Source organism: Vigna unguiculata, chromosome 3 (genome assembly GCF_037176805.1).
Source record: "Vigna unguiculata cultivar grain cowpea cultivar isolate G323 ecotype 2 chromosome 3, ASM3717680v1, whole genome shotgun sequence".
Taxonomy (NCBI): domain Eukaryota; kingdom Viridiplantae; phylum Streptophyta; class Magnoliopsida; order Fabales; family Fabaceae; genus Vigna; species Vigna unguiculata.
In genome coordinates this window covers 56,657,775-56,673,209 of record NC_140794.1, presented here as the reverse complement: position 1 = coordinate 56,673,209, position 15,435 = coordinate 56,657,775, and the positions used below count along the sequence as shown (strand labels likewise).

General features: G+C 28.1%; 2 protein-coding genes across 2 annotated transcripts; both read right to left on the bottom strand.

The window, feature by feature from the left end:
• Positions 1-1,990: 1,990 nt before the first annotated feature.
• On the bottom strand, positions 1,991-3,972 carry LOC114175518 (cytochrome P450 71A1-like). The gene is made up of 2 exons (XM_028060274.2): positions 3,010-3,972; positions 1,991-2,849 (listed from the first exon to the last, which is right to left on the bottom strand). The coding sequence occupies exons 1-2, from the start codon at positions 3,928-3,930 to the stop codon at positions 2,232-2,234; spliced, it is 1,539 nt and encodes a 512-aa protein (XP_027916075.2). The 5' UTR covers positions 3,931-3,972; the 3' UTR covers positions 1,991-2,231.
• A 5,847-nt stretch (positions 3,973-9,819) lies between these two features.
• LOC146887963 (phenylacetaldehyde oxime monooxygenase CYP71AN24-like) lies at positions 9,820-12,462 on the bottom strand. The gene is made up of 2 exons (XM_085670971.1): positions 11,514-12,462; positions 9,820-10,604 (listed from the first exon to the last, which is right to left on the bottom strand). The coding sequence occupies exons 1-2, from the start codon at positions 12,423-12,425 to the stop codon at positions 9,978-9,980; spliced, it is 1,539 nt and encodes a 512-aa protein (XP_085527097.1). The 5' UTR covers positions 12,426-12,462; the 3' UTR covers positions 9,820-9,977.
• Between the last annotated feature and the right edge of the window lie 2,973 nt (positions 12,463-15,435).

Sequence of the window (15,435 nt, the reverse complement as noted above, 5' to 3'; positions counted from 1 at the left end):
TAATATATGGAATATCGTACTTTCACAACATTTTTTTTTATAAAATTTGATAAAATTTATTTTTCTAAGGCATCAAAACTTTTTTTCCTCTTTTTTAATTTAAATCAAATATTTTTTTCATTCATTAAGTTGATGTTACGTTTTCAAAAATTTGTGAATCAAATTTTGTTAAAACATAATTTTTCATAATATATATTGTTATTTTAGGTCAAAAGAATTAAAAGGTACCACCATTATAAATAACTCCTAATATAATAATATAACTCTTTTTTAGTGAATGATTGAAGTTTCCTGTTCTTTAATCTTGTAGGTTTAGAGTGTAAAACAATTAAATTCAATTAAAAAGTAGTTAATTCAACTAAATTAAATTGGTTTACATTTATTAAAAAAATAAACTAAACTATTTTAAATTCATTTTTTAAAAACTAAATCAATAAAAAATAGTTTAGTACATTACTTAATATAAGAATTGAAATAAAATTACATAGTCATCAATTTTTTTTTATCACTAATTATTTTAGGTGAGTTTTTAATTATAGTTTTTTTTATCGGTAAAATTAAATTTATGTTGCAAAATTAATGTTAAAAATGTAATCCGATAAACTAATAACTACACGGGGATAAAAAAAAAGGCAACATCTTCTATGTTTCTACTATACAAAATTTACTTCTCATTTATGATTTGCTTATTGCTTTCTGGTTTTCCATATTTATATCAACGTACAATTTAGTGGGCATAAATAATCAGCAAATGAATTATATTTGAATTTGATTTTCCTTTCTGTTCGGGTATATTATGAAAGGTATAATTTAAATAATTAGATTAGTTCAACTTCTAGAAAAAAAAAAATAGAGCTGTGAAAATGGGTTGTTCGACCCGATCCGGCCCCACCCGATCCATTACGGGTTGGTCATTTAGTGGATCAACTCAACCCGGCTCACTTATAGACGAGCCAAAAAACTTCAAATCCGACCCGTCCCATCACGGATTGGTGGGTTAAACAGGTTGACTCACTAGTCCACTTAATTAAAATAAAATATTTTTTTTTCTTAAGTCATAAATTATAATTCAGATTAAAATTTAAATAAACTTCAATACAATCTAAGTACAATCTAAAATGATGTTAATCTTCAATACAAACTAAAATTACAAAAAAAAAATACTATCTAAGATCAAAGCATTCTATTCAGTTATCCAATTATAATATTAGATTCTTGGATGGATAAATCTACAATATTTTCATCTCTTGAAACATCTTCTTTATCTCCATCTATTTGAAGTTGAAACTACGTTTCCGTTTATCAACCCACTAACTTGTTTGGTTAAAAAAACAGCTCAACATTGCAAAGTCTAACATAATATGTGTGACCATAAGGGTTGGTGGACTAACCTGGCTCACTACGGGTTCAACTCGGGTGAGCCAGCTTCCTTGTGGGTCAGGTCAAAAATTGATCCATACTAAAATTTGTAAAAAAATTTCAACCTAACTCGATCCAAATCCGTGGTGGGTTAGGTTAGTCCACGGATTCTGACCACTTTGGCGGCTAAAAAAAAAATCAATAAAAAAGGTAATTAAAAATAGTTCCATTCACCCGAGTTATTTTTCACACGAGTTTAATTTGAATACAATATTTTCCGGTTTACAACAGATTCTTCAAAAATTGAACATAGAAACTATTCAAATTCTGCATTTTTCTATGATGTATTTTTGGAGGGAAGAGGTACAAATGAGTTCCTTCGACATTAATATACTCCTTTTCAGTGGAACCATTCTCAAGTATCTGAACCCCGGACCATACTTTACTCGTATGGACACAATAATAAAACTCAGAACTCAATCACGTAAATAACTAATATTAATTTCAATCCAAAATTTTTAAATTAATAAATTTTCATCTCTCCACTTTTTCGTTACTATGACTTAAATTTAAATTTGGATTCATGTACTACTGTATCATAACAAATTACAAAGAACATTAGAGAGAGTAATGGCAGAATTATTTTCATACTTTATTCAGGATAACCAGTACCTTTGAAAATAGACTAAATACACAACTGAAAATAAGACTCAAATATTCTGCTGACTAAATCAGAAAATACATAGAACAAAGTTTGCAACACAAACGTACTACAGATTCTAAATTTTACGCTTCTAAACAAGTGGCGCAATTTAAAATATAGATAAAACAATAGAACAGATGAATTCTGCAGACGACAATTCACAGCAATTTTAGAACTTAGAAGGAAAAGTTACTGGGTTAAGATAGAGGGGTATTTTCCTTGAGACAACAAGTCCGAACTTCTCACTCATATCTATATCTTTATGTTCATCCGACTCAGGTAACTTCCAATCAAACCAACAAAGAAGGTTGGCCAGAAAATACTCAACCAAAGCAAGTCCAAAATAGATTCCAGGACACCCTCTTCTCCCGAAACCAAATGGAATATAGTGAAAATGTTGACTCTTATAATCAATTTGGCTGTTTTCAAATCTCTCTGGTGTGAATTCTTCGGGACTTTCCCAGAAATTAGGATCTCTATGAATTGCCCATGCATTAACATATACCAATGTTTTTGCTGGAATGTCGTATCCTCTCAATTTCACACTGGATATTGTTGTCCTTGGAGCCAAAAGTGGAGCAGCTGGATGCAACCTTAGAGTTTCTTTGATAATACATTTCAGGTAATGCATTTGGCTCATGTCACTTTCTTCTATCTTCGATTTATGTCCCACGATTTTTCTCACTTCTTCCTGCGCTTTCTTCATTATGGCTGGGTTTCTCATAAGCTCTGACATAGCCCATTCTGCTGTTACTGCAGTTGTGTCGGTTCCTCCAGCGAACATATCCTGAATTATATATGAAAATGTGAAATTTGTTAACGATTGACACAGTGGTTAAAGATTGATGTAAAATTAACAAATTAAAAATGATAACCTATATTATTTTGATAAAGAGAGAGTAACAATGCAGTAAAAAACTTGAGAAAAACAGAATAGAGAAAGATACCAAGAGAAGTGTTTTGACGTCATTTTTGGTGAGTTCGAAGTTAAGGTTGTTACTCTGTTGAAGTTGGAGTAGGACGTTGACGAAGCTTTTGTTTTCGGAGTGGTCACCTTCCATGTTCTCTGTCAAATTCTCCGCAATTGTTTGGTCAAATAAAGCATCCAGTGCATGAAAAGTGGCCTTATACTCCTGAATTTTTCCAGTGAGAAAATCAACCCAACCCAGCAAAGGGAAGTAATCTCCCACAGTGAAGGCCACAAGCTGATGCATAACATCGTTCGCTAACTCTTTCACTCTGCTGTGACCATCGCCGGAGTATTTCCGTCCGAGAGCACATTTACACGCGACGTCGCTGGATGTGGACATAAGCATTTCGCTCAGATTCACATAGCACTCATCATCACTGGAGCTCACATCACGTAGCTTATTCACCAAGTTGGCAACTTCTTCTTCTCTGATTTGATGAAGTGATTGAACCCTTTTCATGTTGAGAAGTTGAAGGACACTTATTTTCCTTTTGTGTCTCCAATTTTGGCCATAGAGTGAAAAGGCGATGTTAGTACAACCATAGAGTAAGATTTTTGCAGCAATGTTTTGGGGTCGGTCGGAAAAGGCCAGGTCATGGGTTTTCATGATTTCCGTGACCGCCTCTGCGGATGAAACCACCAGAGTTGGATTCTCCATCTGCCCCAACTGCAGTAACATGATACCACCATGGTTGAGTGAGAGGTTTCGAAGAGAGCGGTGTGGAAGAGTGCCAAACTGATGAAGATTGCCTATGAATGGTAGTTTTGGTGGTGATGGGGGTAAATTCAGTTTGGTTTTGGGTTTGGTTTTTGTTTTTGTTGCGAACTTCAACACACAAAGGACGCTGATGAAGAACAAAAGAGATAGATAAAAGTTACAAATCATCATTTCTTTCATTTCATCGTACACTCGTGACACTGTAACCAGGCCCCTCAAACATTTATAGCCACAGTCAAGCACCACCTGCTTCTTATTGATTAAAGCTTTTTCGTTTTATGCATATGGTGGTATCCGTTTTTGTCAGATTCCGGTTGTTTTTGTCGTGATTTTCACTATTTCACGAAAACCCGTTGTTCATCCACTCTCATTTCCACGCAGGTTTCCATGTCATCGTGGATGTTGTTTTGCGATTGGAATGCTGGTATCATTAATTATATTTTGGGAAAAGAGAAATGATAGGTTTACACCCACGTTTGACCACTTTTTTTATCACCTTAAAATTAACTTGTAACTCAAGACAAATTAAGTTATAACCTATAAAGATGGTAAAAAAAGTGGTCAAATTTGAGTGTTAACCTATCATTTCTCTTTTAGGAAATTTCATTCTCTTATTCTTTTTCTACATTATTTTTTAGTTTTACCAACTATTTTAAATTTAATTCTTATTTTTTAAATTAAATAAATAAAAATTATCTACAAAATAAATAAAAATGATATACAATTAAATTGTGAAAATTATTTACATTTAGTTGTATAATTATAATTTCATTATTTATTTTATTATAAAAAAATAAACACACTAACATATGTATTTTTATTAGTTTTAATAATATATATTATTTTAACTTTAAAAAATATTAATATAATGAGTTCTTTTTTTATTTTTCCAAAATAATAACGTCTTTTTCTCTGATTTATGTGGTCGTGAGTAAATAAATAAAACAGGAAGGAAGAGAAAACATGATTTTATTTGTTTTATAATAATTTTATTCATCATTGATTATTATTTTTAATATTATTTATTATTATAAGAAAGAAGAGAAAAAAGATAAAAGAAAACAAACTGATATGTAAAAATAAAAAAAAGTTAAAAGTGATTACCATTTTATATAGGAAACATAATTCATTTGTTGTTTTGTTTCATAAGAAAATTTCGTCCAAGAGTAAAGAATGTACACAGTAACATTTATTATTTCATTTTTGCTACACACAAACTGCCACCAATCATTTATTCATCTTCTTTTCCGTTTAGAATATAGCTTACTGATTTATGACGAGTTCACAAAAAAAGATGAAAAAAAAATCCATTAAATTTGATCTACTTCATGATTCAGTATATTATATGTAGATTGAAACAATTAAAATTAAAATTAAATCTAAATTTGTATTTGTAAACATTTAGTTTAGGATTTCTATAGATCCAAATTATTTCTTTTAACATATGTCTATAACTTATAACTTAGTTTGGTGTATGTATATATTTTAAAATCAGTATATTTTTTTTTCGAATTGATTGTAAATTCAATAAAATAGTAAATAAAAAATATGTTTAGTTAACATAAAACTCTATTCAACATAATAGTAGAAAATATGATATATTTAAATAATAAAAAAAGTAACCATATAAACATCTTGGTATGAACTTTCATGTAAACAAATATTAATTACAAATATATAAAGTATAATTTGAGAGAATATATTTTTACGTGTATTTATGGTAATAAGCCTCAAACCTATAAAATACGTACTAAACCAAAACAACTAGAATTTAGAAGCACTAAAAATAATACAAATAATAAATGTCGGAGATCACATTAAGTTTACATTAAAATCAGATTTGATTGATATAATCGAAGCATATGGAAGTATATATCTCATTGTCTAGGTGGGGTTTGGTTCTTTAAGAGAAATAAAACTATAGTTAAGGTATAAGCTTCTATAAACTAAGATTCAGAACCTATACTTTGTTAATAATTATAAAAATATCATCGCATCTTTAAGAGAGTATTATAGATTTCAGTTTTATAGAGAACCAAAGCCTTTGTCCCTCTGTATAGGGTTAATTTGTGAATTCTCACAAATTTGCGAGAGGTCATGTTACATTGCGTCACTGCAAAAACGCATGTCATGCATTGCAACATATTCAAGACATGGATATACATAAGAGTTCTAACTAATTTTTAAGTCACAAACCATATAATTAATGATAGGATGTCACTTGACTCATATATGACCTTGATAGCTCACCAAATCCGCATTTTTCAAGAGTTTAATCATAAATTATAAATCCTTCCATAATCATCAATGATGTCATTCTTATTCATACAACAACACTAATATTAATAAAGCCAAGAGTCTTTTTCCAAACTTCACAACATTTTCATGTTTTCAACTTTCATATGATTTATAATCAAACTAACCATTACATTGTAAAATTATGAGATTAACACTCCTTAGATTAAAATGTGTCTTATTACCAATCTTTTTTAAAATTTCAACAAATTCAAACAAGCTTCTAAAAAAAACTAAACTAAACGCATATAAGGTCAACTATACTTACCAAATCCAAATTTCATCCATTCAAAAATTAGCTACACTACTCTAGCTTTTTAGAATTTCAATTGACAAAAAATCTACCATCAAAGCTCTATTTTATTGTAGAATGGTAAAAAAAAAAATTACAATAAAATAAAAATGAGCATATAATTTTATTTTATGGACTTTTATCTGTTATTCATATAAAGTTTATCATTAAATTAAAATAATAGTATGATGTTACATTTCACCTATTTCAATTTTAATTAGAAATTGGAAAGTACAAAAATGTCCATACGCGTGCATATATATATATATATATATATATATATATATATATATATATATATATATATATATATATATATATATATAATATACTCATTTATTTTATTTAGTATACAAATAAAAAATGTAAATTAAATTTTTTAATATATTTACAATTATATTTTTGAAATCTTAAGAAAAACTATTGAATATTTAACCTCTGGATACATATATTTTACAAAGATTGAAATGTGCTAATTGATATATCTTAATTCTATTTTCAATAACTTTTAAGTAATAACGATGCGCTAACTCTTTCTTTTTACCATTGTAATTTTTTATGACATCTAGTAATATATAGAAATATTTTTAAAATCTTGTCTAAATTAGTTAAAGTTGTGTTTATTAAATACGAGTTCAAAACATTAAAAAAAGTAATGAAATCGTGTTGTAAACGTGCGTTTTTTCAATATATCATATAAAAATAGTCTAAAGATATATTTTTATGCATTTTTTTTATTTTGATTTATAGCTTTACAGAACACAATTTTTTTTTATATTTTATAATTTGTTTTTTTAAGTTTATAGTTTTCTTATTTTTTATATTTTATAGCTCATTTATTTTTTAAAGTTTATAGTTTTATATTTTTTAAAATTTTATCTAATTTAGTCAATCTTTTAATCTTAAACTATTTTTTTAATACATTTTTCAATAAATTTATGTTTTCTTAAAATTTAATAGGTCATATATATATTTTTTATACATTCTTTATTTTTAAATATTTGTTAATAATTTAATTAAAGGTTTAAAAATAATATTTATTGTTGTTAATAATTTGTTAATAATTTTATAAATCATATATTTATTGTTGACAACAAAAATAGAGACTATTTAAGCCACGTGGTTTTCAAGGCAAGGTGAGGTCTATCATGGAAATGGAGTTGAAGATTCCCGAGGTTCTCAATTGTTACTGTTCTCTAGGTCACGTTGTGCAGGTGCTAGGCTGGAGTATCCATTCATGTGGTTCACACAGTGCAGATAGGGATAGAACGTCCTGCAAATTGCGGGTCAATTAACACACCTTTATGCCTTGTACTACTGAGATTAAATTATTTCAGATCTCTCTATTTTTTAGCAAAATTTTAAATAAATTTTTTCATTTTTATTTTATTTTATTGAATTTTTATTTTGAAAAAATCGTTGCAATTAAGTTTTTTCTGTTAGTAATATATTAACGGTGTTAAGCAGCACGTGATTTTTTGATTTTTTTTTAAATTTTTTATAATTTTGAAAAAATAAAATTGTCACGTGTTAATCTGATATATGTGATGTGACAAGTGACAGTGTCACGTGTTACTACTAGATGTTAAAAGTCTAAATGTAATCTCTGTATTTGCTATTTTGTTTTAATTTGATCTCAAATTTTTTAAAACAAAATCAATTTCATTCATATATTAAATTTAATTTATATAAATTTTACAATAATATTTTTATTATAATTAATATTTTTAACAAAATTAAGTTTATTTAAATCCATATTTTTCATTTCTCAAAAAATTCTCGAAGACTGTGTTGCTAAAATTTAACTACTTCACATTTCTTACCTACTACATACTAGCACCTCTTCACCATCTCATGTTTCCTCTTCATTTATCTAACATTTTCTTAATCTTATTACTTCACTCAATTTAACCTATATTTATTACTTATTCAAAACATTACACACTAGCATCTCGATCCTTACCCATAATTATTCATATTACTAATTATTTACAACCCTTTGTCATATTCAAAACATTAATTCTACTAAACACTTAAAGCCAACTAAACAACTTAAGTATGTTGGTTTTACCAATTTGGTAACATTAGTTTGGACATTATCCAAATTAAGTAAATTTTATTATAATTTTAACACTTATCTTGTTTTGAATTTGTTCTTGTTTTAAATTTTTTTAAATTATGCTTAGTTCAATTATATTTAGTTGGTTTTACAGTTTTTAAAAATAAACATCGAGTTAAAGTGGAAAAATAGAGAAATTGTATGAAAATCATTCAATTATGGACACTGGACTAGAGAAGATTACACATCCTTCCATATTTTTCAAGAATAAAACTATGGTGGCAATTCAAATTATTTTTTTTCAAATTTTATATTTGGTTCGTCATTCTGTCACGATTTCAATTTTATTTTTCAAACACTTAAGAAGATAAGGATCAGCAAAGATGACATCCCAAATACCTCATCTTTTAAAGTTGATGAATTTTCATCCTTACTTTTCAAATTTTATAAGTCACCTTAATAACATAGGTGATGTGTTGAACCACCTTTAATAAATGGTAAACTATCTTGGCCATATCAAAAAATGTGAGGAAATGGATTAATTTTCAAGAATCAACTATTCATATCAATTATTAGATTGTGTACTTATCATTAGACTAAAAATCATAACTAATATTAATAAAATGGGTATCCGAAAAAAAAAATCGAAAACCGATCCAAAATTGATAATTGATTATAATTTTTTTTATCGATATGGATTTCTTTACATAATTGAACAGCCCGGTTCAATTTACAGTTTGACACTTAAGAACTGACCCAAATCCAATCAAAATTAATTATTTAAATATTATTATTTACCTATTACTCATACACAAGAGATGTGTTGCGAGAGAAAAACCTAACCTATCTAACTTTGTTCATGCTTTACAAACTTGTGGGACATGAGTAACACATAATGTTCAACATATAAATGAGGTAGACAAAGAGTTGTCGACGATGTCAACGTTACATTATTAGTCCTGGATATAGAGAAAAATGCTAAAGCAAAATAAGATATTATTGGGAAGAAACAATACAAAAGAATTCATAGAAATGATTTTGATGGCAACTGTTTTAAATTTACGTAACACTGTACACATGTGAAAGGGTTTTATCACACTCATGAGAGGTAGATCCTTCGAATTCCTTCGAGTTATTTAGTATTTAAGCTACAACTTATGACTAACATAACCACCTTTATTCTTTGTTTTTCTTTTGTGTTAGGTTTTTATATCATTCTAGCTAGTTTCTTTGTTGATGAAGAAAGAAAGAAAATTATTAATACATGTAAACAAATTGTTCAATATACACACATAAGACCATCTTGTAACTGAGATAGTTTACTAAATAAAAAATTATACAACACCCAACCAATTTAAATCAGACCGTAAATTTAGTTTAATTTAATTAATATTTTCATTATGTTCAAACTAAATCACATGATTTTTATATTTGATTCAAAATATAATTTTATCCAAAAACAGAAATAAACCTCACTGACCACTTCTAAATAGTAGTCATTGTACACACATCACACACTCATCAACTTAATAGTTTTATTATGTAGCACATCACACATGATCAATAATCAACCAACAAAGTTTAGGACTTGGATGAAAATGAGTAAGCTATTGGTTTAAGATAAAGTGGTGTTTTCTTTGAGACAACGAGTCCAGATACCTCGTTCATGTCTATGTCTTGCTTAAGTTCATCAGATTCCGACAACTTCCAATCGAACCAATAAAGAAGGTTGGCAAGAACATACTCAACATTAGCAACTCCGAAATGCATTCCAGGACATCCTCTTCTTCCAAACCCAAATGGAATAAACTGAGAATGATGACCTTTAAAATCAACCTCACTCTTTTCGAACCTCTCTGGCTGGAATTCTTCAGGACTTTCCCAGAACGAAGGATCCCTTTGAATTGCCCATGCATTAATATATACCGTTGATTCTGCAGGAATATCATATCCTTTCAATTTTACACCAGATATTGTTACTCGAGGAGCCAAAAGTGGAGCAGGTGGATGCAACCTTAGAGTTTCTTTCACTGTGCACTTCAGGTAATGCATTTCATTGATGTCATCTTCTTCTACACATGATTTATGCCCTACAACTCTTCTCACTTCTTCTTGTACTTTCTTCATTATGGCTGGGTTTCTCGCAAGCTCTGAAATAGCCCAGTTTAATGTTACCGCAGCTGGATCAGTTCCTCCAACGAACATATCCTAAAATTATAACAAAATATGATGGAATCAGTTATGTTAACAAATTGCCTTCTTTAATAAACTATTGCTCATTCGAGTTTTTAATAAATAGTACTTACCTCGATTATATTATGTAAATTTCATTTCTTATGCAAATCTAATTAAAAATTAGAATGATCCTAGTGTTATTTTATATTTTATTTGAAAGATGAGAGATGTAATGTAAGTATACATTTTAAATACAAGAGTGCGCGGATCAGAGTAAGGAAATAATATTTCCCATTAAAACAATTAAGTAAAGTTGAAGCATGAAAATGGCACATGGTATGCATATCCGACCCCGCATGCCTAGCAAGATATGGGAATGCAATTAAAAAATATTTTGTACTGTATTTTTTTCACATCCTAACGTGGCCTGGTAAGAAAGACTTTTGATCAACTCACTGTAATACGACTTTTCCCATAAACTAAGTAATATTAAAATGAGAATAATGAGTGTTTGAATCCGGTATAAGATACACTTTGTACGCATAAGTACGTGGAAAATAATTTTTTAATACTAAATTTTGATAATTTTTTTTTATAATCTTAATTGGTATTTTTTAAGTTATTTTTTATTTTTTTAATTTTAATATTTTAAAATTATTTAAAAAATACGTGTTATTAAAAAAAATTATCAAAATTTAATAGTTAAAAGTTACCTTATCGGATGAGAGTAAATGATAAATGTTAAAGTTGAGTTGAAATTAAGGTGTGAAAAAGTAGTTAAAATATCTGAATCTAAATTACATAATAGTATCTAATGAAAAATATCATCATCATAGCACTGAATGCATGTTATTTTCTGATTTTTTTTCAACCTGTAATATCCTGCTGTTCATATATTTTAGAGTGTAGTGAATATGTTTACGAGAGAGAGAAGATATTTACCATTAGAAGTGCTTTGAGGTCATTTTTTGTGAGCTCGAAATTAAGCATGTTATTCTCTTGAAAATGGAGAAGGATATCCAAAAGGTCTTTCTTTCTGGAGTGGTTACTTTCCTTCTTCAGAGTCAAATGCTCCGCAATTGCTTGATCAAATAAAACATCCAAAGATTGAAAAATGGCCTTATATTTCTGAATTTTTCCAGTAACAACATCAACCCAACCCAGCCAAGGGAAGTAATCTCTGACAGTAAAAGCTGTGAGATGAATCATAACTTCCCTTGCTAACTCTTTCACTCTGCTGTAACCATCTCCAGTGTATTTCCTTCCGAGAGCACATTTACACACGATGTTGTTCGATGTCGACATAAGCATCTCCCCTAGATTCACGTAGCACTCTTCTCTAGAACTCACTTCACGTACCTTTTTCACCACTTTGGCCACTTCTTCCTCCCTGATTTCATGAAATGATTGAACCATTTTCGGGCTCAGAAGTTCATGAGCCCATATTTTCTTCTTCTGACTCCAGGTTTCCCCATAGTTTCCAAATGCAATATCAATGCATCCATAGAGAAAGATTTTTGCAGCAGTGTTTTGGGCTCGGTTGGAAAAGGCCATGTCATGTTTTTTCATGATTTCCATGGCCGCATCGACCGATGAAACCACCACAGTTGGATTCTGCATCTGCCCCAGCTGCAACAACATGATGTCACCATATTTGAGTGAGAGATCTCGAAGAGAGAGATGTGGCAGCGTGCCTAACTGATGAAGATTGCCTATGAATGGTAGTTTTGGTGGTGATGGAGGCAGATTCAGATTGGGTTTGGATTTGGTTTTTCTTGCGAGCTTAAACAAGAATAGGACGCTGATGAAGAAGGGAAGAGACAGATAAAAGGTGGAGAACAACATTTCCTTCATTTGCTCATACAGCTTGTTTACAATGAAATCTCACGGCATTTCCCCAACCTTTATATAAAAAACATCATGGGGGAGGAAATATATATACAAATATCCTGAATTAATTTAACGTTTGTCTACGAAATGGAAAATGAAAGGTTAACAAAACTTTCTTTTACAAAGTTTCACAAACTTCTTATTTAGGTAAAAAAAAAATATTATTTCATTACTTTATTTTAACTAAAAAATAAAAAATTAATCTATTTTAATTTTATTTATGAAAATTTTATTAAGTTTGTAAAAAAAATTGTTAAGAAATAATTTTTCTTAGGAAAGAAAATTACATAAGAAAAATATAAGTTATCCTTATAGGATTAGTAAAAAAAAAATACATTTTCTCTATTTGAGACCAACGGAAACAGAGGCACTACCTTTATTTATTTATTTATGTGTGTCTATTTTTTTATTACAAATAATTCATTTAGTTTAAAAACAGGATTAAATTTAAAGATGATAATTGTTTTAGTTAAAAAAATGGTTGATTAAAATAAATAATCAGTTAAAGAATAAAAATAGTAAAATAAGTATTTTAATTAAAAATTAAAACTACTTAAAAAATAAAATTGAAAAGAATTATGTACATCAAATGAAAATTCCCTTTATTAATAATATAAATAATAAAAATTATATAAGTCTATATATATATATATATATATATATATATATATATATATATATATATATATATATATATATATATATATATATATATATTGTAAATTTAAGCATTTTGACCCGAATTACAATTTTAAAAATGTTAATATATTGGCTTTTTAAAATATTTTTTATTTTTATACAGTTGGTTTTAAACTTTATAAGTAGTAAGATAATTAATACGATTGATGTTTTAAATTTTAAAAATGTATTATAATTTGCTGGGAGTGACTTCTTCCAGCAACAATTAAAACTTCATTATTTTTAGTTTTTAGACTATTCAAAGAAGTAATCTTTCTGTGGAGGATTTTTAAAATCAACATGAAATAACTCCACTAAATAATAACTTTTTGTAGTGTCTTTTTTATCCTTTTAATTTGTCTCGATTAACACATTTGTTTTATTTTTAAGAATGAATTGATTATCAAAATAGAAAAAAATTTAAAAAAAGAAGAAGAAGAATTTGTTTATATATAGATATTTCTATATCTAAACATGCATGTAGATATTCCCATCGATATATCCACTCCCACCCCTCACCGTTTCTAATGAGATTGAGACTCTTCAGGTATTCTAATCATCCCCACCAATTCTATATTCATGTTGGTGTAACATAAAAGATGGTACAAATGTACCAGTTCCCATACATAAAAAATGTTGGGATTTTTAGGGCTTTTGAAAATATGAGAGATATGAGATATATGAGAGATATATGTGATATGTTATACGGAGGAACATGTTTTTGTATTTTATTGATATACTCTATATATAGAGCAAAATATAACAAATATCAAGTATAAAATATTTAGAATATCTCACTCCTAATCTAAAATAATAACAAATTTCTAAAACTGACACATATCTCTAAAACTGAAATATTTTCTAAAAACTAATTTAAATAAAAAAGATATTAAGTAATATTCTCAACATTCCTCCTTGCTTAATATCTGTTTATTTTATATCTTCAGATTTGATTCTCCATCTTTTGATGCTTGATTTTCTCCTCTTTTTGTGCTTGCAATATTTGTTTTTCTCCTTCTTCCATGGCATCACATCTTTCTTCAATTTGGCATCATCCTTCATATTTCTTCTTATATCAGCATCATCTTCTTTTTCTTTGTTCGGTGTGGATTTCATTGGAGTGGCATTGGACCTTTTGTGAATATTAAAATGTGAACCTTCATCTACTTTCTTCACTTGGACATCTACTTTCTTCCAAAGATATTTATCTTCTAATTTTGATCCTTCTTTCATGTTCACTTTCTTTGTATCAAATTCCTCCTTCATAAAATCCAGCGCAAATCTTTTGTCTTTCATGTGGACTTTAAATACCTCTATGTTGTTTGCATTTTTGATCACACATACTTTATTTTCAAAGGAGACCTTATAACCTTTCTCTAACAATTGAGCAACACTTAACAAATTCTGGGTAATCTCAGGAACATATAAGACATCAAAAATTAATTTGATACCTGAATGAGTTTTAATTGAAACTGTTCCCGTAAAGAGGAAATGAATTATATCATAAATACAGTAACGATGTTTGGAAACAAATAATCACAACTGTACTCGTATCTGTATCCGTACAGATATTTATTATCTGGATACCTGCATTTATTTTTAATATCCACAAATATTTACGGATATCTGTGGATATCTAAAAAAAAATTTTAATATTTAATATATTTTAATCATAAATTTAAATAAAAATATAATGCATAACATTCATAAATCTCATACAAAGTGCAAATAATCCATTTAAATGGTGTTGAATGACAGTTACAAAGAAATGAAGATTTTTGAAAACCAATTGATAAAAAATAATCCATTTGAAATGGATGTGTTAATTGTTTTAATTACGTCTTTTTGTAATTTAGATGAGAGTATAACGGATACGGATATCCACAGATACAAATACTATGATACTTGTATCTGTCCTACTAACATGCGAGTATAAAAAAATACCCATATCCATTACCCGCGAATATCCATGAGTACAAATTTTTTACAATAATAAAATAAATAAAAACAAAAAATATATAAAACAAAAGCAATATTTTAGCAACTGCTAACCATATAAACATACTTGTATTACTTTGGTTTTGGTTTTGTTTTTTTTTTATTGTAAAAAATCACATCCTTGAAATTCAAATATTTCTATCCATATGCAATAATAAAGTAACGTGCGGTAACATATACAAGAGTGGACAATGTTTAATTTTGACCGATAAATTTGAGAAATAAAATAATACTTCTAAAATTTATATATATTTAAAGTTATTGTTATTAATACAATAAAATGAGTACAAATTTAGTA

Coding starts and splice junctions, on each gene's coding strand:
- LOC114175518 (XM_028060274.2), bottom strand. CDS start 3,930: ATGAAAGAAATGATGATTTGTAACTTTTATCTATCTCTTTTGTTCTTC. Junction 2,850..3,009: donor ACGTCAAAACACTTCTCTTG/GTATCTTTCTCT, acceptor TATATAATTCAG/GATATGTTCGCTGGAGGAAC.
- LOC146887963 (XM_085670971.1), bottom strand. CDS start 12,425: ATGAAGGAAATGTTGTTCTCCACCTTTTATCTGTCTCTTCCCTTCTTC. Junction 10,605..11,513: donor ACCTCAAAGCACTTCTAATG/GTAAATATCTTC, acceptor TTATAATTTTAG/GATATGTTCGTTGGAGGAAC.